The following is a 27,168-nucleotide window of genomic DNA, read 5'->3' as shown; positions in this document are numbered from 1 at the left end:
CAAAACTTGAAAACTTCACAACACAAAACTTAACAGAAAACTCGTAAGCTCCGTTAGCGAAAGAAAACAAAACACTACTTCAAGGTACTGTAATGAACTCATTATTTATTTATATTGGTGTTAAACCTACTGTACTCCAACTTCTATATGGTTTATTAACTATTTTACTAGCCATAAATTCATCAAAATAAGCAAACAACACACGAAAAACAGAATCTGTCAAAAACAGAACGGTCTGTAGTAATCTGTATCAAAAGTATACTTATGGAACTCCATAAATTCTAAAATAAATTGGTGGACCTGAGGAATTTATCTAGTAATCATGTGCAAAAAGAATCAACTAAATAGCACTCTCTAGTAAAAAGTTGAAGCTAATCTCGTGAGCGCTGAAGTTTCTGTTTTTTACAGCATGGTCATAAAGACTTCACCCAAGTCTTCCCAAAGGTTTACTTGGCACAAACACTAATTAAAACATAAAACCACATCTAACCAGAAGATAGATGAATTATTTATTCCTAAACAGAACCAAAAAGCAATAAACTGAAATAAAATTGGGTTTCCTCCCAACAAGCGCTAACGTTTAAAGCCCCTAGCTAGGCATGATGGTTTCAATGATGCTCACATAAGACATAAGAATTGAAACATAAAGAGAGCATCATCACTACTAGGGAAAAGCCTAGCAGCAGCGAGGGTTTTGGGCCTCTCAGTAGCGCGGGTACCGGCGCTACTAATAAGGCGCTACAGCTAACATATAGCAGTAGCGCCTGTTGTCCCACGCTACTGCTATACATGAATAGCTGTAGCGCTCTTTGGGAAAGGGCGCTACTGATATTATCTGCAGCGCTGTTTGCTGGGACGCGCTACTGGTAAGGCGGTGCTACTGCTAAATTTTCCCCCTCGCTACTACTAGTTTATTTATTAGTTTTTTTCCTGCATATTTGTTTTGTATTTGTTTTGTATTTGAATAGGCTTTATACAATAATCTTTAGCATATCATACACATACAAATGTAATCATAGAATATACATACAATTAGTCTCATCAAATCATGTCATCATCATAATCATCATCCAACACAAAGTGGTCTCTCGTCATCATCTCGAAAATAGTGATACAAGTCTTGATTACTTGCAAATACATCGTCATCCATCTAAACAATGATATACGCGAGAAGAGCTATAACTTTGGGAACATGAGTTCATATCCCTCTCTCACATTAGCGTGAACCTAAACTAACTACTGCCTATCGCTCGGAAATCGGAAACCGGTACACCTGGGCCTGACACTCCGGCCACTTGTCGTATATATACTCCTGGCGTAGCACTTCTTCGCCATCTATGATCTATGCACCTGCATCGTCACATGAGTCGATGATATGCAACATATATAGTTGAGCAACAGAAAGAGACAGACTTGGCAAAAATAGAAACAACATATCATAAGCATAAATAACAAAGTTCATCGTACCCCAAAATGCCCTAACTAGAGTGATTTTCGCTAGTCGTGGAGGAGGACGGTTTAATTACATCACAAATAAAGTTTCACCGTGCATAACTCAAAGTTTTGTCATACAGAAAGTATGGACTAAACGGACACATTGTCATATATCGACAATCACTCCAACCTGTCGTTCCATCCATCCAAGTTAGGGAGATAGTCCCCGAGCCTAGTGAAAGGCTTCAGGTCGAGACGCTGAGAGGCTATCCATGTTCGGACGTCTTCCCGCGACATTTGTCCTTCTCCATAGAACATCCCTGTTTTCCAACGACCTCCTTCATGATGATTTGGGCAAGTTCGCGCTGGATGTTATAGAACTCAACTCGAAGTCGATGATCCTCGATATCTCCTATGTCCTTTGCCCATTGCAGAATATGGGCATCGCCGGAAGAAGGTGCCATGTGAAGGTTCTGGTGATCCCGTCTGTACTCCAGCATGTGGTGTAGGACATAGAATCCATCATTAAGAGAATCGTTCGGTTGCTGGATGCAGCAGAAGTCGGTCTTATGGCCGAAGGCGACCCTGCCGCCCCTTATCTTCTTGTCCCTAACCTCTCCACCCATTGATTGGTAGTAATACATAGCACTGTCGAGAACATCCTTGATGTGGGTGTAATCCTTTTTGTGAATGTTCTTCGACGAGTCCAAGTAAAGAGCGTGGGGGAATCGGGGGTAGAGGATGATGAGGACGGCGCGCCCGCCGCTGCGCAAAATAAGTCCTCAGATTAATTAGCCTCCACCGTGCAAATGAATGATTGAAATCGAAGGAAGGATAGCAGCGCAGATGACTTACACGGGATGATAAGGCACGAGAATCGCCCCCTTGTCCTTATTGGCGAGCATGAAACTGGCGATGTAATCCCTCGCGTATTCACGGTGCTTTGTGCAGACTCCCAAGAAGCCCTCGTGCATGTAGTACGGGTCAGCGACACAGATATGAGATATCTGCTCAACCCCGATGATGTAGTTCATGTGCAAGGCATAAAGGCGGACAAACGTAAAATCCAGCTTCTTCACGTGAAACATGTCGAATATGTAATCGAATCGGAGGAAGAACTTATCCACGGGGAAGCTGTCGACGTACGACATTTGCCGCGGCACGTTAACCACGTAGAGTGGGTATCCTGGATCTTTCGAGGTGATGAGGTCTTCCTCTACCCGCAGCACATCGTCATGAAGTCTCCTTAGATCGCCGAATCTGGCCCGTAGCGCTGTTGCAGGTAGGATTGGTTGACCGGGGATATGCCATTTATCCGCATCGGGGATATCTATACGGTCCTGAAGCCGAGGCTGCTGAGGCGGCTGGATCATAGAATCAGCTTTTTTTCCTTTCCTCGCTCTCTTCCTAAACTTCTTTACTACCGGAAGGTCATCCATAATACGTTGAGACGGCAATTCAGGCACCGACTCATGACGCTCAAACCCTGAGGAGGCGCCAGTATAGACATACTGTTCAGCAGCACCATCGTCGTCCTCATCCTCATCCATGGCGACGTCATCAGCGACTAATGGAGCCTCCTCCTTACCCCGTCCGCTATCACCCAACCCGACACCCGACGCTAATTGGGTATGTGGGGTGTTGATGTTCATACCTTGTTGAGGCTGCGTGCTCGTGGGTGTGCTCCCGGCCGCCTCCAGACAAAGCAGACTCTTTGGCCACAACAGGACCCACCCAGCATTGCAACAATCACCAAGCCGCCGCGGTGTCTCGTCGTCATCCCCCAATAGTACTGGAGGAGGCAAATTCTCGTGGCCCGGTTTGACACTGGCCACGGAAACCTTGAAGACATTCGGGGGGATCGGCCGGGTGTGGAACAATGGTTCCTTCGGCTCCATTATCGTCGCCTTCCCCATGTCCATCTTCTGGTCGCCGATGGTGTACAATATGGTGCATGGGGTTTCGTCGGCCTGCAAAGAAAAGTCTGCGACGTGAGACATCTGAAAGGCAATGAAAACGGGAGATTATACATTTATATTGAAGGGGGCCGGTGTGACAGATACCGTGAGGGCGTCGAGCTCAGCCAAAGGCGAAGCACCACCGAGCACGTCTGGTGCGGGAGCCGGTGCGGGAGCAGGTGCAGCTGCAGCTGCAGGTGCTGGTGCAACGCTAGTCGAGCTGCTCCCCGCCAAGAAGTCAGCAAGGGGAAAGTCTGCTGCATTTTTTTCTGGATTTTGCCTGGTCCAATTGAAAACGGCCGGAACCAAGGAAGTAGAAATATCTACAGCCACCTGTTTTGCGGCAGCTACCGCTGTTGCGACTGTCTGAGTTGATTTCTTCTCAACCGCAATCTCAACCCTCTTGTCGATGTTTTCTTCATTTAACCTCCGTCTTTCCTTTCTCTCCTCCGTGGTCTCACGGTAGTACTTCTTCCACGTGGCGCCGTCTCCGACACCGTGCACGCGTCCATACGATGGTCGAGTATCCACCGGTTGTTGTTTCAATATGTTCAACGCCCGGTTGAATGGAGTGTCCCACTTGGGCCTCGCCAATGCCTCAGACGGCGAGTCGCTTTCGGCCGCAATCCTGTGCTGCTCTCTCTGCAAAAGGCACAAGGATCGTTTACAAATATGACTAACGTGTGCAGTCGAATTGATCAGAAACTAAAATTACCAGCAGTCTCATGAACTCCGTAATGACCGGTTTTGTCTCGTAAACCTTCTTCACTGGGTCCCAACGGTGCCGGGCCCTGAGGACGTCACACTCCTGCGGGACGGTGAACTCCGCCAAGGGGTCTGGGATGCCCAGACTCGCGGCTTCTGCGTCCTCCTTGGCCCATTTGGAACTCTTTCCGCCGTAACCACGGCTTCCGAGGTGGTGGCTCCCAATGTTCCTCTCTTGAAGCCCCTTCATGTACTTAGACTTTTTTTTGGCAGCTTCGGCCTCGCAAGCCTCCTTGAATATTTGAAACTGCTCTTCCGTGATTGTCGGATTATCCTTTAAAATCTCGGAGTAGGGTTCCTTATTGACGATGATCCTTGCTTTCACTCAATTTTTCCAGGCGGCCAACGCGTCGCTAAACTTGGTCATGGCGTGTTTGCTTATCTTCTACATTGCCGGGTCCTCATCTGGATCTACATAATCCTTCTCATTCCGGCCCAGGAACAAGAATATCTGGTGAAACTTCTTTAGGAGGGAGCTCCTCATATTTTCTATCTTCTGTAGTTTCTCATCGTTGATGGTGGCGGTTGTCCGTACGATGCAGCCTATTTGATTGCCGTAGCATCGACGCGCTTCCTCGGGCGCCTTTGGCTCAAAATTGCCCTCGTCCACCTCCGTGACCACCAGTCTAGTAGTCCTGAGTTTGTTAGGAACCCGTTGCCTCTATGCTTTCGGTTCTACACCGGCTCCGATCCCCGAGGCAGCGCCGGTCTCAGTCTCAGCGCCGGTCTCAATGCCGGTCTAAGTCTGAGCGCCGGTCTCAGTCTCAGCATCAGTCTGCGTGTCGGTCTCAGTCCCCGATGCCACCGGTGGGCCCAGCAACAACATCGGTTGATCGTCGTGAAGGCTAAAAAATTCGTCTGCCGCCCGGTAGACGTCGTCGCAATCACCAGAACCCTGTCCTTCATCATTGCTAGCCATGTTTCCTATGATTAAATCTAGTCAATTAATTCTAGACCTAATAAAATGAATAATGACATAAAAAAAAGGCCTATTGTTTTGCAGGAACGTTGACTCCTTCCTGGTGTGGCAAATCACGGGCACTCAATATGTCCTAGTTTGTAGCACAAGTCATGCCGAAATTTTCCGTGAATTTCGGCATGACCTTTGCTAAAAAGTGGACAAACGAGAACCTGAAATTTGCCGGAACGGAAATGAATCAACATTCCGGCAAAACATAGGCCACTCGGCTTCATTCCCTGGAAACAACAAAAGGCCACTTGGGCACAATCAAAACATGTGCAAACACAATTGAGGAATTTGCATATATCCTGACCACTTCAAATTTGCATGTCCTAGCGTTTGACACTACAAGAAAATCTACACAAATCTCATGCTCTCTCAAACTCAATTCAAAATATAGATTATATTTAGTTAACTACTGAACTAAACTTTACTCTAAACTAAACCCTACTGTCCTAATTAACATCTAGTTAAACAAACTCAGTTGAAAAACTAAACCCTATTGAACTAATTAACATCAACATTATCTACTACTTAACATCTTATTACCCTAACTAAAAACATCAACATTATCTACTACTTAACATTAACATCTATTAACTAAAAAGGATGGGTGGGGGCTTACAGAGAGGGAAGAGATGGTGGCGGGGAGGTGCTCGGCGACGAAGGTAGGGGCGGCGAGGGCGGGCTCGGGATCGGGAGGCGGCGGTCCTGAGCGGGCTCGGGGGCGGTGAGGTCGAGGGCGGCACCGGTGAGGTCGAGGGAGGTGATGGTAAGGTCGAGGGCGGACCGAGAGGCGGCAGCGATGAGGCTGGGCGGCCTCGGGCGGCGGCGGTGAGGATGAGCGCGGCGTCGACGCCGGCAGGAGACGGCGGCGAAGTGGGGGCGACGGTGAAGTGGGGGAGACGACGGAGAAGTGGGGCGAGGGATCGATTTGGGGAGAAGTGGTGGCCGGGGGGAAACCGTTTTTGGTTAAGTCAAAAGTAACGGTAGCACGTTACAGAAAACGCGCTATAGCTAAGTTAGCTATAGCGCGTTTCAGCGAACGCGCTACTGCTACCTCTTCATCATTTTTTCCCTTTTTCATTTATTTTCTTTACATTATATATTTTTCCTTTCTCCTTTCTCTATTTCTTTCATTTTCATTTACTTTTCTATTCGTTTTTCATTTCATTTTATTTTCGTTAGTAGTAGCGCTTTAGTCATAAACGCGCTGCTATAAGTATATTAGCGGTAGCGAGGTTTTTGGAAGATCGTTACTACTATGTGTAGCCCATCGGCTAAGTGATTGGAATTTTAGTAGTAGCGAGTTGTCAGTGAGACGCGCTACTGCTATATGTGCATCTGCAGCGCGCTTATTTTGCACGCGCTACTGCTCTCTAGCAGTAGCGTGCTTTTTTAACAAGCGCTACTGCTAAAGTTCTGTGTATAACGTTTTCCCTAGTAGTGCATGAAGAATATGACTAGCACATTTAAGTCTAACCCACTTCCTATGCATAGGGATTTTGTGAGAAAACAACTTATGGCAACAATAATCAACTAGCATAGGAAGGTAAAACAAGCATAACTTCAAAACTTTAAGCACATAGATAGGAAACTTGATATTATTGCAATTCCTACAAGAATATGTTCCTCCCTCATAATAATTTTCAGTAGCATCATGAACGAATTCAACAATATAACCAGCACCTAAAGCATTCTTTTCATGATCTACAAGCATAGATAATTTACTACTCTCCACATAAGCAAATTTATCCTCATCAACAATAGTGCGAGCAAACTCAACAAAATAACTATCATGTGATTGCAAATTAAGATCAAGATGACAAGTTTCATGGTTATCATTATTCTTTAAAGCATACGTGTCATCACAATAATCATCATAGATAGGAGGCATGCTTTCATCATAGTAAATTTGCTCATCAAAACTTGGGGGACAAAAAATATCATCTTCATCAAACATAGCTTCCCCAAGCTTGTGGCTTTGCATATAATTAGCATCATGGATATTCAAGGAGTCCATACTAACAACATTGCAATCATGCTCATCATTCAAAGATTTAGTGCCAAACATTTTAATACATTCTTCTTCTAACACTTTGGCACAATTTTCCTTTCCATCATACTCACGAAAGATATTAAAAAGATGAAGCGTATGAGACAAACTCAATTCCATTTTTTTATAGTTTTCTTTTATAACTAAACTAGTGCTAAAACAAGAAACAAAAAGATTCGATTGCAAAATCTAAAGATATACCTTCAAGCACTCACCTCCCCGGCAACGGCGCTATAAAAGAGCTTGATGTCTACTACACAACCTTCTTCTTGTAGACGCTGTTGAGCCTCCAAGTGCAGAGGTTTGTAGGACAGTAGCAAATTTCCCTCAAGTGGATGACCTAAGGTTTATCAATTCGTGGGAGGCGTAGGATGAAGATGGTCTCTCTCAAGCAACCCTGCAACCAAATAACAAAGAGTCTCTTGTGTCCCCAACACACCCAAGACAATGGTAAATTGTATAGGTGCACTAGTTCGGCGAAGATATGGTGATACAAGTGCAATATAGATGGTAGATATAGGTTTTTGTAATCTGAAAATATAAAAACAGCAAGGTAACAAGTGGTAAAAGTGAGCGTAAACGGTATTGCAATGCTAGGAAACAAGGCCTAGGGTTCATACTTTCACTAGTGCAAATTCGCTCAACAATAATAACATAATTGGATCATATAACAATCCCTCAACATGCAACAAAGAGTCACTCCAAAGCCACTAATAGCGGAGAACAAACGAAGAGATTATGGTAGGGTACGAAACCACCTCAAAGTTATTCTTTTCAATCAATCCGTTAGGCTATTCCTATAAGTGTCACAAACAGCCCTAGAGTTCGTACTAGAATAACACCTTACGACACAAATCAACCAAAACCCTAATGTCACCTAGATACTCCAATGTCACCTCAAGTATCCTTGGGTATGATTATCTATTCAATCCAACACAAAGTACTTCAAAGAGTGCCCCAAAGTTTCTACCGGAGAGTCAAGACGAAAACGTGTGCCAACCCCTATGCATAGGTTCATGGGCGAAACCCGCAAGTTGATCACCAAAACATACATCAAGTGAATCACGTGATATCCCATTGTCACCACAAATACGCATGGCAAGACATACATCAAGTGTTCTCAAGTCATTAGAGACTCAATCCGATAAGATTACTTCAAAGGGAAAACTCAATCCATTACAAGAGAGTAGAGGGGGAGAAGCAACATAAGATCCAACTATAATAGCAAAGCTCGCGATACATCAAGATCATGCCAAATCAAGAACACGAGAGAGAGAGAGAGATCAAACACATAGCTACTGGTACATACCCTCAGCCCCGAGGGTGAACTACTCCCTCCTCGTCATGGAGAGCGTCGGGATGATGAAGATGGCCACCGGTGAGGGTTCCCCCCTCCGACAGGGTGCCGGAACAGGGTCCCGGTTGGTTTTTCGTGGCTACAGAGGCTTGCGGCGGCGGAACTCCCGATCTATTCTGTTCTCCGAAAGTTTTAGGGTATGTGGGTATATATGGGTGAAAGAAGTACGTCGGTGGACCTCCGGGCTGTCCACGAGGCAGGGGGCACGCCCTAGGGGGTGGGCGCGCCCCCCACCCTCGTGGGCAGCCCGGGACTCCCCTGGTGAACTTCCGGTACTCCGTGGGCTTCTTTTGGTCCAAAAATAAGTTCCATAGAGTTTCAGGTCAATTGGACTCCGTTTGATATTCCTTTTCTTCGAAACACTGAAATAGGCTAAAAACAGCAATTCTGGGCTGGGCCTCCGGTTAATAGGTTAGTCCCAAAAATAATATAAAAGTGGATAATGAAGCTCAATATTGTCCAAAACAGTAGATAATATAGCATGGAGCAATAAAAAATTATAGATACGTTGGAGACGTATCAACCGTGTACCGAACTTTTTTTGATTTGAATGACCAACAACAAACGGCCTATGGTTCCTAATGGGATAGTCACACAACCATATCTTGAACTCTACCAAGAACCAAACTTGATGCCTTTCTTCAAATGAGCATTCTCATCCTCATTTTCTAGCCGAGGATAACTGAATTTGGGGCATGGTGTTGGCTCAGACAACCCGAATCTCAACCCACCGTCAACAACGGCATTGTCCGCAAGACTCACATCCCTAAACAACGGCGGCCCTCTCTCCTTGCCGGTCACCTTCTTGTAGATTTCATTTTCTTGCGCAGTCAACCCATCTTCATCCAATTCTTCCTCCTGACCCTCGTCATCCGAGTTATACCCACACATACGATTATAAGGGAGGGTACGGTCCATGTCTTGTTGCCGCACAATGACATCCAAGTTACCAATTGGATTGTAATGGATTCTTCATTCTCCGAGTAAGCATCCTCTTGAGCAACAATATCATCATCATCAACATGACCACTAGCATCTTCTTCAACATGAGGAATAGCATCTTCTTCAACATGAGGAATTGCATCATGACAGAGTACTATGGCGCTAGCATTGATATGATCTTCATTGGGTTGGCTACTTGGTGGTTGGCTAGAACAATTGGGGACATACACCTCAGCACTATCATCATGTATTGGGGAGGATGCATTGCGGTTGAGATCAATTTGCAAGGGAGGGGGAGGATCAACCTTTGTGGCAAAGATCTCAAGAGACTTGTCTTGTGATGCGTCTACTTTGTCCTTGTACACATTCCAATGCAATTGGGAGGTGATGGGCATACTCTTTAATCGGGACTTTACTCCCAATCCAACGTCATACCTCCCAATAAGCTTAGCCTGGACTTGTGTCAAAAACCATAGCCTCTTCCCCTTCATCGTCATTTCCAAGCATAAATGTCGTCTTATCCAAATAATGAACATTTACGAGTTTATCCATCTAAGAAAGTGGAAACAATAAAATCAATCCATATATGTCATCCAACCAACTCAAATGGACAAATAAACTAAATTTTGCACAAATTGGGCAAATAACTACTATTCATATTCAAGTTAACCTAACCATTAACCCTAACCATAACCCCCCAACATAACCACTATAACCCTAACCCCCAACATAACCACCAACATAACCACCATAACCCTAACCCTAACAGTAACCCCAAACATAACCATAACCCTAGCCATAAATGCACACAACAAGATCAACACCTAGGGTTTGCAATAAATTGACCAAATCAACACAAAACAAAGATCTCAACCAATCAAAAGGAGGGGGAATGGGGGAGGTACCTTGGGTGATGAAAATGCTCCGGATCCACCGGTGAAATCTCAAGCAAATGGAGGGGATCTAGGGGGGGTTGTGAGGGGGTGAGGGGGGAGAGGAGCTAAGCACTGGGAAGAAGGTGAGTGGGGAAGAAGAGTGGTGGTGGGGCCCAAAGACCAGCCCCTCCCCACCTTATCCACTACACAGGACCCTACCGCCAGAGGGGCTGGCGGTAGGCTTCAGTACCCTACTGCCAGGCCCCATGGCGGTAGGCCCTTTTCCACGTCAGCACGCGTCGACGACCGTTAGTCGCCGTCAAAGGGCCTACCGCCAGGGTTGATGGCGGTGGGACGTGCAAACCTACTGCCAGCCCCCCTGGCGGTAGGCAAAAGGGTCAGATACCGAAATATTTTCAAACGGGGTCAGATCCTGAATTTGTTACCAAAAAGGGTCAAAACACGAAATTTTGCCACCACTCGGTTGTGATGAAAACTAAGACACGATACTTAATTTTTTAGTTTTTTTTATCTTGTTCGCTAAGCGTTTCCTGGTGTGTTTGAGTGGACAATGCTCCGTGCTTGTTCCTCTATTACGAGAGTTGAGACCTCCTACATAATTGAGTAAACTTTGTTGTATTTTAATGCGTTTTCGTTATTGAATTTGTTATTAACCCTGAGGCCAGTAGTGTTTTGTATGGTGTGGCAAGGGCATCTCCAACGCCGACCCTCAAACAACCCGCAAACATTTTGATGTGTTGTGTCATCTAACGTGGTCTTATATGAGTTCGTCCAGCGATCCGGATGCACTTTTCCCGTAAACCGGAGACTAATGATGTTTTGGTGGACACTTAATTACCTCTTCCGTTAAAACGTTTCATTTCAATGTTGTTGCTCCTTCGTATGAGACTCAAACTCACTATCGCACGATTTAAACCGAAGCCTGCAGCCAACGGACCAACTTATGCTTTTGCTGGAAGAGAGGGTTCATCTACGAATTAAATTGCAGCAACTCGCCTCTTTATTAAAATAACACCAGTTTTTATATGTTTACGATTTATTTCAAGTATCAATAGGTGGCCTCTAAAATCATGAAAGAGACAGGTGTCTTGGTCCCGGTGGGAAACGAAGGGAATAATTGGCTGTCGAATATCTTTACCTACTAATAAAGCGGCTATCGCTTCTGGTAGTTCGTCATTAAAATTACCCTTCAAATTGATAAAATTTACCCACCAATGCCACCCGTAAGTGGAAAACGATTCAATTTTTCAAACCAAAAATCGCCGCCTCCTTCATTGTTTTATAGGGGCGCGACGAGTAGAAGTCACAGAATGACAAGTAGCAGAGTGGTTGGCATATCGCTCCTCAAGTAATGAGACCAGGTTCAACCTCCAGCTTTCACAATTTTTATCTTTCTTTTCTCACGCATGTCCTACCCATGTATGCGTTCATGGGCCGGCCCATGTGCAGGGCTTTACTCCCCTGTTTTTTATTTTACTTTTTTGTCTTTTATTTTCTCATTTTTTTTTCTTTCTTCTTTAAATTAATTCGGGATTTCAATATTCTAAATGTTGCGAGATTTCAAAAAATATGTTTGAGAAATCATAAAATATATGTGAATTCACAAATGTTTAGAAATTCATAAAAATTTGCGGATTCAAAAATTGTTGGTGGTTTTCCAAAACTGTTCGCAAAATTATAAAAAATCACAATTTGGAAAAAATGCTCGGGAAATAAAATCATGTTCATGATTTTGAAAAAATGATGGTGTATTCAAAACATATTCGGGAATCTGAAAAAAAATGCCCATGAAATTTTTGAATTTTGAAAATGTTCACAAAAATAAAATATTTTTTAAAAAAATTTCCCATTTTTTAAAAAAGATCATCGATTAAAAAATGTTTGTTGAGTCAAAAAAAGTTAATAAATTCGAGACCAGTTGATAAATTTAAATTTTTTCTAAACAAAACTAATGTTCATGATCTTTATGAGAAAATAAAAAATTTCAAAATAAAAAGTTTGTCGATTTGAAAAACTGTTCACTGATTAAATAGTATTTTATGTCTAGGATTTGGTTACTTTTTTGAAAGTCTCTACATGTTTTGGCATTGCGAGTAGTTCGTGGTCAATGAGATTTGTTTTTAAAGTTTTAAATGTTCCCTTGCACAACATAATGACAAGTGTGGCATGCACTGGCAAACTCATAGCCTTGGGATTTACCGCGTTGAATGCATTGTGAGCAACTAGTTAACAATCGCTCGTTTGGGAGCCTCCCAACAATCACTTGGGTGTGGGCTGAGAGCGCGCAGCCGCCATGTGTCGTGCTCTGGGCGTTTCGTCTGGATTTTTTTTCCGCATGCGTTTTCGGATTTTTAGACGGATTTTTCTGTGTTGTTTCACCTTTTTGGTTTTTCACGGGTCTTTCTTAGCTTTTGGGCGAAACAAATTTTTTGAAAAAAAAAATTACGAGAAAAAACATGTTCTTTTTGCTTTCGCGAGAGGTACAGTTTTCCTTCTACAAGAGGCACAGTTTTGTTTCAGCGAGAGGCTTGGTCGTGCCTCTCAGAAAAAAAATAAGTGCTTTCTATTTTTTATCCTTCCATTAGAGGCACGGTTTTGCTTTCACGAGAGGCATGGTTTTGCTTTCGCGAGAGGCACGGCCATGCCTCTCGAAAACGAAAAAAAGGTGTTTTTTCCTTCCACGAGAGGCACAATTTTGCTTTCGCGAGAGGCACGGCCGTGCCTCTTGGAAACGGAAAAAACATGTTTTTCTTTTCTTCCGCGAGAGGCACGGTTTTCCTTTCGCGGTCGTGCGTCTTGGAAAAGGGAAAATCGCGTTTTTTTCCTTCTGGGAGAGGCACGGTTTTGCTTCTGTGGGAGGCACGGTTTGGTTTCGCGAGAGGCATGGCCGTGCGTCTTTTGAAAAGAAAAAAAATATATGCTCCCGGTTCGGGTTTTTTGTGAAAAAAATTCGTCAAAAACCTATCAACATGGTATCTAGTTTTGAAGATCTCGACGCGAGGAATCCAATGATGAAAATAGATCGAGATTTGGACGCACAGTTTTGGTTTCACGAGAGGCATGGCCGTGCGTCTTTCGAAAAGAAAAAAAATATGCTCCTGGTTCAGGTTTTTTCGTGAAAAAAAAAAGTTTGTCAAAAACCTATCAACATGGTATCTAGTTTTGAAGCACGAGGAATCCAATGGTGAAAATAGATCGAGATTTGGACGCACGGTTAAAGAGATAAGATGTTTTGAATAAATGAATCTGTGAAAAAAGGGAAACTCCCAGATTATGACAAATGACACACATACAGTGCGTTACTTATCGCACCCCTGGGGTGGGAGTGATATCTGAAAGGAGTGCTCTTCAATTGGTGATTTTGTGTCACATAATACAATACGAAATAAGCAATCGCCTATAGTGCATGTTCGAATGGGCCAGCCCAACATCTGAGATTCTTCACATTGAACTTTCTTCATATAGACGTTGTATATATTCTAAATACACATTGAACATTTATCAGCATAATGTTGAACAATTTTCGAATGCACATTGTTTTTTTTAATATTGAAACATTTTCCAGATAAATAACTAAAATTTCGTAAATGTTAAAAAAACATATATATGGTGAAAATTTTCACACGTTGAACATTTTCTAAATACACGGTGAACATTTCGAGCCAAGATGTTTCTAACTCATTCTCAATTCTTGCATACTACCTAAATTAGCACCTAAGGAAAAATACATGATTTTTTAATCCTTTTTAATGAATTGTAGGAAATGCAAGTAGTTCGAATTTAAATTATGCACATAAAATACCTAGAAAACTCAACAATTTTTTGGAACTCATGAACTTTTTTCGAATCGATGAACATTTTTCAAAATTTGGGAGCAATGTTTGAAATCAAGAATACTCTTTTATTTTGGTGATTATTTTGGAATTTCATGAGCAGTTTTTGAATCTGCAAACATATTTTGAATCGATGAACTTATTGAAATTGCAGGAACAAATATTTTCTCAATTTTTGATTTATTTTTCTATAATTTTAATGAACCTTTTTTGTATCCACAGTCATTTTTTCAAATTCATGAACATTTTTTAATACACGAACGTTTTTAAACTCCTGAATATTTTTTTGATATCTAGAAGAATTTTTTGAATAAAATACTAATATTTTTGAATCATCAAACATTTATGTTTTTCGGAACTTTCTTCAATAGCATCATTTTTAGAAATTCTCAAACATTTTTATAATTTCTGTTTTTAAATCTATAATTTCTTAAATGAAAAAATAAAAAAATGAAATGAAAAACAGATGGCCTCGTACCCCACAAATGGACCGGCCCAAAAAGGCTCGCGGGGGAGTATTGGGTGCGCTCTGGCTGGTTTCCCAATCGCATAGTGCCTAGGAATATCCTATTAGACACACATTGCCTCAAACTGCCGGCGCTTCGCACAGGTGAGCGACGCGATGGGCCGGCCCAGCGCACCTACAACGCCAGCCAGTTTTGGGAACCTTTTTGAAGGTTCCCTGAACCTGTTTTTTTGTTTATTTTACCGGTTTTTCTGTTTCTTTCTTTTTGTTTTTCTGTTTCCGTTTCTTTTCTTCTTTCTTCTTTCTTCTTTCTTCTTTCATTTCTTTTTTTTCGTTTTTGTTTTCTATTTCTATTTCTTTCTTTTTTCCTTTCTTCTTTCTCAAGGTTATTTTATCTTTTTAAACTAAGTTCATATTACAAGTTGTTCTTAATTTTCAAAAAATGTTCCTCCTTTTAAAAAACGTTCAAAACTTCAAATAATGGTCGTCTTAAAAAATTGTTCCTAAAGTAAAAAAATCTCCTTGTTTTTTCAAAAATATTACGAAAGCTTTTGTTCAAAAAAATTCACAACATTTCAAAAAATGTTCGGGCGTTTAAAAAATATTCTTGTTTTTAAAAATTGTTCGAAAATTGCAAAAAAGTTCACGTTTTCATTTTTTTCCGGAGTTTCAAAAAATGTCCCAGTTTCATAAATTGTTCACAAGTTTCCAAAAATGTTCGTTTTTTCCAATTTTGTTCAGGAGTTTTTCACATCTTCAATTTTTTTTTTTGGAATTTGGAAATATGTTCCCGTTTCGTGAAATTTTCATGATTTCCAAATAATGATCCTGTTTTTCGAAAATGTTGTAGTTTTTTAAAAATTTGTTCCGAAAATTTGCAAAATGATCCAGTTTTCAACTTTTTCGAAAAATGCAAAAATGTTCTTGTTTTCAAAAATTGTTCGTAAATTAAAAAACTGTTCGGGGAGCTTGAAAAAATTTCTCGTTTTGAATTTTTTTCCGGACTTCCAAAAAATGTTCGCATTTTTTAAGTTCGTTCTTTGTTTTTTTATCTTTTTTCTTTTCTTTTCCTTTTTATTGTTATTTTCCATGCTTCTTTTGTTTGAAACTTTCAAATATTTTTTCTAAATTAAGAAAAAATGTTCTCATGTTCAAAATTTGAAAAAAAAATTCGTGTTTCAAAAAATGTTCTGGGATTTTAAAGTGTTCTTGTTTTCAACATTTGTTTACAATTTCAGAAAATGTCCACTAATTTGAAAAAAATGTTATAATTTTCAAAATATGTTCACGTTTCAAAAAAATTTCATGGATTCAAAAAAATCTCGTCTTCAAATTTTGTTCACAATTTCAGATTTTTTATGGTTTCATAAAATTGTTCTCATTTTTAAATTTTGTTCACAGTTTCAGAAAATGTTCTCGTTTTCAAAAAATGTTCACAATTTCAGAATCTATTCTGGATTAAAAACATGTTCTTCTATTACAAACAATATTCAGAAATTTTCAAAATATGTTGAAATTCTAACATGTGTTCCTATAATTCCAAAACTATTTTCAAATTTCAAATTTTTGTTCACACTTTCCGAAATTTGGTTCATGTTTTATAAAATCTGTTCAAAACAATTGAATAATCTGTGTGCTACAGTAACGCAAGAGTGAATATAACGTTATAGTTAAAAACTGTTCCCACTAACATTTTTACCGTTGTGAGAGTGGTGTAGTGGCTAGCAGCCCGAGTTCATTATTGCGGCATCACGAGTTCGATTCTGAAGCTAGCTGCCGCTCTTCTATTTTTGCATTTTTTCACTGCTATATACGGTAGACTAGTTATTTTTTCAACTGCAAGCAAAACTCCACTGCCAAGAAAGATTTCCAACTACAAGAAATGGTTCCATTGAAAGATGTTTCCTCCAGTTTTATTCATGTCAATGAGAAATATGTTTTTATGTTGTTTCCTGGAGTTTTCCAATGGAAGTTTTGTGCTCCAGTGATAGTTTCCTGTTTACTTTCATGAACTGCAGAATAGTTTCAGTTGTGAAGAAACTTTTTCCTATTTGTTTCTTTGCACTGCACAGTAGAAAGTCTTAAGATTTCCATTGAAACAGAAGAAATAGAGACAGCTTACCATCAGGTTTTCCTGTACGGAACAGTTTACTTTCCTCGCTCGCTCGCGAACAGAAACGCCATCTTCGCTCGCTCGCGAAACAGAAGAAACAGCGAACAGAAACGCGCTCTTCGCTTGCTCGCGAAACGGAAGAAACAGAAAGCGGCACAGAAAGCCCGCCAACTAGAGCGTCTGTGCGAAACAGCAGCTACTTGACGCAAAAAGCGACACATAGGAGCTCCCCAGTGCCAACTAAGCAATCACCTGTAGCGCATGTTCGAGTGGACCAGCCCAAAATCGGTTTGTGTGTGGGTTTGAGAAGCTTCTAGGCATATTAGAGACTGGTTTTAAGAACCTTCCATTCGATTTTCGTAACATTCAATTTGGTTTTTCTTTTCTTTTTTTCTTGTATCGGTATTCATTCAGATTTTTTTAATTTATGTTTTCTGTCTTTTCCCTTTTCTATTTTACTAATACAGTTGAATCTAATAAACCAAGGAGTTTTTTTATATATAGGTTGTATAGTTTTTAGATACACATTGAAAGTCTTAGTATACATGTTGTATATATACTAAATACACATCGAACATTTATATGATTAATGTTGAACATTTCTAGAATGCAAATTGATTTTATCTCAAATAGGGAAAACTGTTGTATATATACTAAACACACATTGAACATTTTCCAAATATATTCTGAACATTTTAAATACACGGCCATCATTTTTTAATGAAGTAATGTTATTAAGATATATTTTGAAGATTTGAAAAATAAAATCTGAACATTTCAATAAATGGTAACCATCTTTAATCTAAGATGATCATTTTTAGACACATTATGAACTTTTTTAATACATAACAAACATTTTTTGAAATACACAACGAATATGTTTGATATAAAATGAATAATATTCCAATACATTAAGAACAATAGTTTTTCAAACCATTACTTAATTATGTACATTTTAGAACATTCAAAATTTAAAGGGTAAAATTATTAAATAATAATTATACAAAATTTTCAGAAATAAAGAAATAAATGAGAAGTGGGTAATAAATGAAAGGAAAGAAAAATGAGGCGAATGTGCTCTCCGCTTGCAGTAAACGTACGTGCTATGTCGCGCACTGCGCTGGACCTGTCCCAACTAATGGTTTCACAGGTGATGCCTCCTATATAGAGAGCGCTTATGTAGACCATTGGAGCTATATCTCGCTTATAGCCAGATGGTGATGGTAGTAGCTCCCCATGCTCGCAGCGCCGTGCATATGGGCCCGCTCATGACCGTTTTCCCGCTTGATAGCCTTATCTCATTTTCGTCAGTCGTTGTGTTCGATCGCTGTAGGTCCACTTTAGGGTCGTTCTTATTTTTCCTTTTCTTTTTGTGTACAATAGTTGAAGTTGTCCGGCTTTTAGTTTTTCTTTTGCTTTCTTTATTTTCTGTGTTTCTATTTACGGGTTTCATCAGTTTTCTTTGGTCTTCACTGTTTCGCGTCAGGTTTTTGTTTTTAGGGTTTTCTGGTTTTTCCTTTTCGACTTTTTATTTATTTTCCTTTTTTATTTGGTTTTCAGTCTATTTCACAATTTCGTATCTATTTCCGTGGTTTTTAGGTTTTTGTTTTTCTTATTCTTTTTCTATTAAGTTTTTACTCTGATTTTCTTTGTTGTTTACGTTTTCTTTTCCCCCTTTTTTCCTACACATATGTACATTTTTCATATACCGCAGAATATTTTGTATGCATGTTTTACATTGTTTTTTAAAATGTATGATTTTTTAAAATATATGCTTTGAACTACCTTCTTTTCATATACATTGTACATTTTTTATACAGTATATATACATTTTTTGTAATCATTCATCATTTTTCGAATACATGATTACCATTTTTTAAAATAAATGTTTTGATTTCTACATTTTTGTACATATTGCACATTTTCCGTATAAGCCAGGGTCATTTGGTTATCGGTGTTTGATATTATTCAAATACATGATGAACAAATTTTCAAATATTTATTTTATGTCTACCTTATTTGATACTCATTGTACATTTTTCTTATACACTTGAAACATTGTTTTCAAAACATGTCAACACAACATTCTCTTTCGGACAAAGTTGCGTAATAGTCCCTCTTGTGTCTTCCTCTATTGACACAATGTTAGCTACTAGGGGACCTAACAGTTTCATATAAAAGATTGTCATGTTAGACACAAGGTTCACATTTCCTGCAATAGTACCTTCATCCTGCTCAAGTTGAATTATTTTCTTTTTTCCTATGCTTTCTGTTCTCAATCAAATAGAAGAATAGGGTGTTGCCACCCCTCCTTGACATCCCTCATGAGAATTGACCCGATCGGCCCGTTTGATCTCTTCTTCTCTTAGGAGTTTAACAAGTTTCTCATCAGCTTCTTGTTTGACAACACATTTTGCTAACGAGAGGGGCCACTTCAGCTCTAATATCAAATTCACCCGAAGGCGCCCATCTGGAGAAAAGAAAGTGCCCGATGAATGAAAGAAAATCAACAGTCTCCACCAAACAGCTAGCCCTAGTAGTGTGCAATAGCCAAGCGCATCAGCAAGAACCGCTCTGCCAAACGGACACTCTTAGCATCCGGGTAAATGTAGAGAAAACAACCTCAAACGACCGATTAACCTCGGGAGCAACGAGCATGTGAGTGGGCAGGACAGACCAAGGAGTGATGAGTGATCATGGGAGCACCGTGGAACAAGAGATGTGGTAACCCGACAGCGCCGAATAAGTAACTAGCCAGGGGAAGCAACATCCATGTGGTTAGAAAGCCCAAGCAAGATCTTCACAACACCTAGGACCAGGGGTTCCTCACACACCACCCAGACATGCAAGGAATCGGCGCGGCAGCCCTGACAACATCCAGCATCTGAGCACGCGTGAAAAACCCCGGCCAACAGCGACTCATACATGCAAGCAGACGAAACGATATTAGCCACCGTGACAGCCTCGACAACATCCACCATCCAAGCATATGCAAATTAACTAGGTCGGCCAGATGCACACCCACCCGCAGGGCAAAGCCGGCCATGCAATGCTAACATGTTTACCTGGGCGCATTAGCGTACCCGGCTCGCGTGAACCAAACAACCCAGCAGGAAATGAACGACACTGACATGCCGAGCTGGCCTCACCCGACGCATGCGGACCAACGCACGAGATGACACACACAAACGCAACGAAAAACACTACATAAGATGGCCTGAGCGTGTCCGCGACCCATGCGTCATGGACCCCCGAGAACACTGAGGAACACGCGGGGCCGATTGAGCACGATGCACGCGCAGATCGGACAGTGCGGAGCAGGCACGAGAAGGGATAAACCTAGGAGACAGGCACTCTGCATCTTTTGTAAGAGTAACATATTTGTGTGCGTCTATGATATTGTGGTCCAAATCTCAAAGTATATCAACGGCAAAAATACCGTATTGCACTCGACCGCTGTAGAAATTAATGTCTTCTTTCCCCTAAAAAATAATTAATGTCTTCTCAATTATATTAGGATAACGTTGTTGTGGTTTCCCAGCAGAAGAAAAACATGGCGAACAGCGCTCCAAGAAAAAACAAGGTGGTTTCTAGGAAGAGAGACAACACAATTATCATCCTCACCCCGAGGAATATACGGGAGGAGATCTACCTACTCGTATAGGGAAAGTTCCAAAACGAAGGCCATGCAGCGTCGAGGGCCGTTAATTGGACGTGTCCAGAGAGGATCAGACGTGGTTGGCGCAAGGCATCTTCCTGCGCACAAGTTATTTTTTCCTGGGTGGGTCAGAACACGTGAGGCGACTGTGAGTTGGTCATGACACGTGATGTGCGACTGTGACTGTGCGAGATGATTTCTTGAGTGGGTCAAACGTGCAAGGTGAACCGAGCCAGGCATGCTACAGGTGCTGAGATAATGTAATACTCTCTTCCATCCATATTATTCGTCGCATATGTTTAATACCTGCTCGGTCTGAAATTACTTGTCGCTCAAACGGATATAGCATCTAACGTCTAGATATGTGTATTTCAGTGACAACTAATTCTGGACGAAGATAGTATAACTTGGTATTAGAATTAAACTAACCACAAGTAAGGAGGGAGTATCAATCAAACAGTTCACACCTCAAGTTCGGTATTGTAGATGCTTTTCTTGGACTAAGCTCTTGTCTTACATGGTTATCTAGCAGACAGTACAATACTAATCACACCACGTAATGTAATACCAAGTCTTTAGTTTATGGATGCGACAAATTGATTATGATTAAGTTCTTGTCTCCTAAGTAAAGAGCCATCAGCATTGCGGCTTGTGATCTCCTCCTGTTTTTTGTCCTAGTCTATTGCTTCTTCGGATGGAATCATGAGAATGGATGGGTTAGCATCTGGAGTGTGCCCCTATATAATAAGCACCTCCTACTCTATATCGCCTTCACCCCACCCCCACCCAGTCTCCTCATCTTCTCCTCCCTCTCATCGCCTCTACCGGCTGAGCTTTTACAAGCTCCAACAAGTAGCTGCGCCGTATGCACGTCCACGGTGTCTCTCCAATGGCGCTCCAAGCATCGCTACCTTCCGCGTTCCTCGCGGCCCCGACCATTGCTCACGCTTCTTGTCCGCGGCAGGTACATATACGCGTGTTACTTTTCTCATGTAAATGTTTGCCTTTGGGTTAGGTCTCCGGTGCCGGTTCGCCGTACGGAGTATCTGTTTGATGGATGTGTTGTTGACGGGGTGATTATATATTTGTCGTACATTTGCAGTTCAAATTGCGTGCGAGCGCTGCGGCCGCGGCTAGCAGCGCCAGCGCCGGCGACGGGAAGGTGGTGACGAGGAAGGAGCCAACGACAGGCGCATGGAAGATCGAGTATTCCAGCGAGAAGCCGGAGACGCCGCTGCTCGACACCATCAACTACCCCGTCCACATGAAAAACCTGTCCACCACGGTATAATATATTGGCCTCCAGCTCGGGCTACCTATATGATTTATATGATTGTACTTTCTCTAGAGGATGTCAATAAATTCTAAATTCTATTTCGCCGTCCGGTAGCCATGACCCTTTTTAAATCTTTATTTACTACATAGTAGCTTGCTAAATGAATTTGGGTTGGCGTGGCAGGACTTGGAGCAGTTGTCTGCGGAACTCCGGGCGGAGATCGTGCACACGGTGTCCAAGACCGGCGGGCACCTGAGCGCCAGCCTCGGGGTGGTGGAGCTCTCGGTGGCGCTCCACCACGTGTTCGACACGCCGGAGGACAAGATCATCTGGGACGTCGGCCACCAGGCCTACCCGCACAAGATCCTCACGGGCCGCCGGTCGCGGATGCACACCATGCGCAAGACCTCCGGCCTCGCCGGGTTCCCGAAGCGCGACGAGAGCGCGCACGACGCGTTCGGCGTCGGACACAGCTCCACGAGCATCTCCGCGGCGCTCGGGATGGCCGTCGCGCGTGACCTCCAGGGCAAGAAGAACCACGTCATCTCCGTCATCGGAGACGGCGCCATGACTGCTGGACAGGCCTACGAGGCCATGAACAACTCCGGCTTCCTCGACTCCAACATGATCGTCGTCCTCAACGATAACAAGCAGGTCTCCCTCCCGACCGCCACCCTCGACGGCCCCTCCAAGCCGGTGGGCGCACTCAGCAAGGCGCTCACCAAGCTCCAGTCTAGCACCAAGTTCCGCCGGCTCCGGGAGGCCGCCAAGACCATCACCAAGCAGATCGGCGGCTCCACGCACGAGGTGGCTGCCAAGGTGGATGAGTACGCACGTGGCATGATCAGCGCCTCGGGCTCAACGCTCTTCGAGGAGCTAGGGCTCTACTACATCGGCCCCGTCGACGGTCATAGCCTCGAGGACCTCGTCACCATCTTCGAGAAGGTCAAGTCCATGCCGGCGCCTGGGCCCGTGCTCATCCACATCGTGACGGAGAAAGGGAAGGGGTACCCACCAGCGGAGGCCGCCGCGGACAAGATGCATGGCGTGGTCAAGTTTGACCCGACGACGGGGAAGCAATTCAAGACCAAGAGCCCGACCCTGTCATACACGCAGTACTTTGCTGAGTCGCTGATCCGGGAAGCGGAGGGGGACGACAAGGTGGTGGCGATCCACGCGGCCATGGGCGGTGGCACGGGGCTTAATTACTTCCAGAAGCGGTTCCCGGAGCGGTGCTTCGACGTGGGCATCGCGGAGCAGCACGCCGTGACTTTCGCTGCAGGGCTCGCCGCTGAGGGCATGAAACCGTTCTGCGCCATCTACTCGTCATTCCTGCAGCGCGGGTACGACCAGGTGGTGCACGACGTGGACCTGCAGCGGCTGCCGGTGCGCTTCGCCATGGACAGGGCGGGACTCGTCGGTGCAGACGGCCCTACACACTGCGGCGCGTTCGACGTGACATATATGGCCTGCCTGCCCAATATGGTGGTCATGGCGCCTGCCGACGAGGCGGAGCTCATGCACATGGTTGCCACAGCCAACGCCATCGACGACCGCCCAAGCTGTTTCCGCTTCCCCCGAGGTAACGGCATTGGCGCCGTGCTTCCTCTCAACAACAGAGGCACCCCCATTCAGGTAGGCAAGGGGAGGGTACTCGTCAGCGGTAACAGGGTAGCCCTGCTAGGATATGGCACCATGGTGCAGGCCTGCCTGAAGGCGGCGGAGGCACTGAAGGAGCACGACTTGTTCATCACCGTCGTTGACGCCCGGTTCTGCAAGCCGCTGGACACGGAGCTCATCCGTGAGCTCGCGGCCGAGCACGAGATCCTCATCACCGCCGAGGAGGGCTCCATCGGAGGCTTCGGCTCCCACGTGGCGCACTACCTCAGCCTCAACGGCCTCCTCGACGGCCCCCTCAAGGTAAAGACCCATTCAGATACGAATACAATAGTGTTCCTTTGTGAAGAAGCCGGAAACATTCCTCATTGGAAATTTTTAGCATGAATTGGTCGCTGACGGTTATATTTGTCATGTGATGTTGTTGCAGCTGAGATCGATGTTCCTGCCAGACCGGTACATTGACCACGGCGCCGCGGAGGACCAGATGGAAGCAGCTGGGCTGACGCCGAGGCACATCGCCGCCACGGTGCTGTCCTTGGTGGGTCGGCCACTGGAGGCGCTACACCTCAAGTGAATCAATCATCCAACTAGCCTGTGTCAGTGTTACACACCCACATCCACAATATGACTCAGCACATAAAATAACGGAACTGCTGCTGCTCCCTATTCCCTAACTGTCCCGGTGCATGAACAGTACATGCTGCCTTTGGCAATGGCGGCAAGTTCTACGTGTGCGCTGCCGCGCATGCCACCATGGTAGTTTCTACCAATTCGTTGGCGCAAGTGGTGCTTTACCCAAAACAATCCATGGAAGGGCTCGACAATGCTACAACCCTAGGTAGCTGGAGATGCCATGCTAATGTCCGTCAGTGCGCATGTTCCAATGCTTTAAGTCCAGAGAAGATACATTGGAGCCATGCTTTGAGCCGGTGGATAGATACATACATACACATGCTGACATGCATCCATATGTTTTTCCCTTGGGTATTGTACAGATGGTTGTTGCACGTCTATTAATTAATTAATTAATCAGACCATGAAATGAAATATCTTGTCTTTAGTTCACAGATGTGGCAAATGAAGTGGTTTCCTCCTGTTTTTTGTCTCCTAGGAAAAGAGCCAGCATTGCGGCTTGTGATTTCCTCCTGTTTTTTGTCCTAGTGTAGTGCTTGCTTTGATGGAATCATGGGAATGGACGGGTTAGCATCTGGAGTCCACGTTGTTAGGTGGCAGAATATTCCCAGGTGCCATGATTTTCATGAGCTCCTGGCTTCATTCTTTGGAGTACTAGCAAGATCCCACATTAAAAATCATGACATAACCTCAGTAAGAGAAACTTAATAGCTGGTATCTTTCATGGTTACATAGCAGACAGTATAATATCAATCAGACAGTTCACACCTGAAGTTTTGGTATTGCAGATACTTTTCTTGGAGTAAGCTCTTGTTTTCCACGGTTATATAGCTGACACTATAATATTATCAGACCACGTAGTATAATACCCTGTCTTTAGTTTATGGGTGTGACAAATTGATCATGAACAAGATCTTGTCTCCTAGGAAGAGCCATCGACATTGCGGCTTGTGATCTCCTCCTGTTTTTTGTCCTAGTGTATGGCTTGTTTTGATGGAATCATGGGAATGGATAGGTTAGCATCTGGAGTTACGTGGTTAAGTGGTAGAATATTCTTTCTGGACTATGGGGTATTCAGTATGTGGTCTCCCAGCCAGGAGGACCAGGCCGAGGACCCCCGTGCCGGTTAATTATCGGACCTCTTTTTTTTCGAGCTGTATTATCGAACCTCTTCGCGCAGCCCATGGCATATACAACGAAGATTCCACAAGACGAGGTCTTCTAAAACCTAGGCCTCCGCTATATTATATAAACCTAGGCTAGGCTAGTCGACAGAACATATTATATAGATTCATACACACATACGATCTCGAGGTAGATACACATGTACTATGTACCCCATCCACAATCAATACCATACAAGCATGACGTTGGGTTTTACCATTTCGAGAGGGTCCGAACATAGATAAACGTTGTGTCCCTTCTTCATCGTGTTACCATCGTGCCAAGATCACCAGCTTGGGACCCCCTACCCGAGATCTGCCGGATTCGACTCTGGCTAGGTGCCATGGTATTAGTGAGATCTTGGCTTCATTCTTTGGACTATTAGCAAGATCCCATATTAAAATCATGACATGACCTCATTCCGGAGAAACCTAATAGATGGCATTACACATTTCCAGTGTCGAGAGTGGATTTTTTTTAGCTCGAGTTTCATGGAGCCTTTTTTCGGAAACTTCAAAAATCATACTCTATTATACTTTGACTACAAAAGTCCATCTTTTTTTTCCAGCACACACCAAAGTGTATTTCATTATGATTTTTGAATTTTTGAAAAAAGCAAGCTCCATTAGGAATTTCCGGTGTCTTTCATGATTATATAGCAGACAATATAATATCAATGAAATAGTTCACCCCTGAGCTTTCGGTATTGCAAATGTTTTTTCTTGAATTAAGCTACAAGTACAAAAGGTCTGCTGCTACTTCAAAGCGAGATTTTTGGACAAACTCTTAATGTCACAACTGGTAATGATTTACGTCAATACGTCATAGCGCAACAGGTTAAGTAACTCCACAGGAATGTAGCTTTCAAACCTGGTCATATTAAACCAATCCAGCTGGGAAATGGCCTGCGTTGTGCGTCTCTAGTGACTTGGGTGGCCACTAGGTCCACTTTTCCCGGGCATTGATACGCCTAAAATGTATCTATAATTTTTTATTGTAAATTTAAATTATGATTTTTGTATATTTTAATGTAAATTTAAATTATTTTTGTGCACTAACATATTAATTCAGTGTCTAGTTCCAATTGTTGTTTCTGCATGTTTTTTACTATAAAATCAATATCTACGGAGATAAAAAAAATCTATGGATTTAATGCGATTTTTTTCGGGCACAAAGGTTCTAGAAAGCACCGGACGGGCACAGAGGAGCCAAAGGGGCTCCACTCGTACTAGTGGCGCAGCCAGAGCCTTCGCCGCGCCCCATGGCCATGTGGGCCCCACCTACACCACCTTATGTTCATTCTTCCGCCTATAAATGTACGACCTCGTAATCAACCAGCCAACGACTCTACCATCAAACAGATACTCTGGCGGACCGGGACGGGAGACCTAACCCGCATGCAAACGTCTACATGCGAAAGTTAACACGCGATATTGAATCAATTTTCCTGACGATCAATCACTTAACACAGACAAGAAGCATGAGTATGGTCGGGGCCACGTGGAATGCAACTACTTGTTGGAGCTTGTAATCAACTGTTTCAAGTACAAGTAAAAGCTCAGCTGGTACATGAGATGGGAGGGAGGAGAAGATGAGGAGCAGTAGCGGGGTGGAGGTGATACAGAGTAGGAGCTGCTTGTTATATAGGCACACGAGATGATGGGTGATGTCATAAAGATGACCAATGTGGAGAATCAAATTTGAATTGGGGGGAAAGGTGCCTTTGAGAACTCGAAAATGTGGCATTAACTGGATTGTGATGAATTTACTTTATAATCTGAAGTAGCAAATAGCAGTAAAAACTAAAAATGTGACTTTAGAAGGGTTTGGCGAAAAGGAGGCCACCAACACTTACCTTAGCCCCATCAGCGCCGCCGTGGGTTCTTGTGCTTTCCATTGGCCACTATGGTGGTGGAAGCAAGCGGGAACACTTGCTCTGTGTGTCTGGTCCTTGTCGCATAGGGTCTTTTGAGTTCTTTGTCACTCGTGAAGTTGGGGTAGCGGCGACGATGAGTCGATGAGAAAAATGGCTCTTA

At 43.2% G+C, this 27,168-nt stretch overlaps 1 protein-coding gene across 1 annotated transcript; it reads left to right on the top strand.

The window, feature by feature from the left end:
- Window positions 1–21,220: 21,220 nt before the first annotated feature.
- LOC125529186 (putative 1-deoxy-D-xylulose-5-phosphate synthase 2, chloroplastic) lies at window positions 21,221–24,400 on the top strand. Its single transcript, XM_048693599.2, has 4 exons — window positions 21,221–21,403; window positions 21,542–21,724; window positions 21,899–23,635; window positions 23,763–24,400. The coding sequence occupies exons 1-4, from the start codon at window positions 21,305–21,307 to the stop codon at window positions 23,907–23,909; spliced, it is 2,166 nt and encodes a 721-aa protein (XP_048549556.1). The 5' UTR covers window positions 21,221–21,304; the 3' UTR covers window positions 23,910–24,400.
- Window positions 24,401–27,168: the final 2,768 nt, after the last annotated feature.

Source organism: Triticum urartu, chromosome 2A, assembly GCF_056163025.1.
Source record: "Triticum urartu cultivar PI428250 chromosome 2A, HENAU_Tu73, whole genome shotgun sequence".
In the NCBI taxonomy this organism is placed as follows: Eukaryota; Viridiplantae; Streptophyta; class Magnoliopsida; order Poales; family Poaceae; genus Triticum; species Triticum urartu.
Note: the sequence above shows the minus strand (reverse complement) of the source record. Positions and strands in the feature narration are given on the sequence as shown.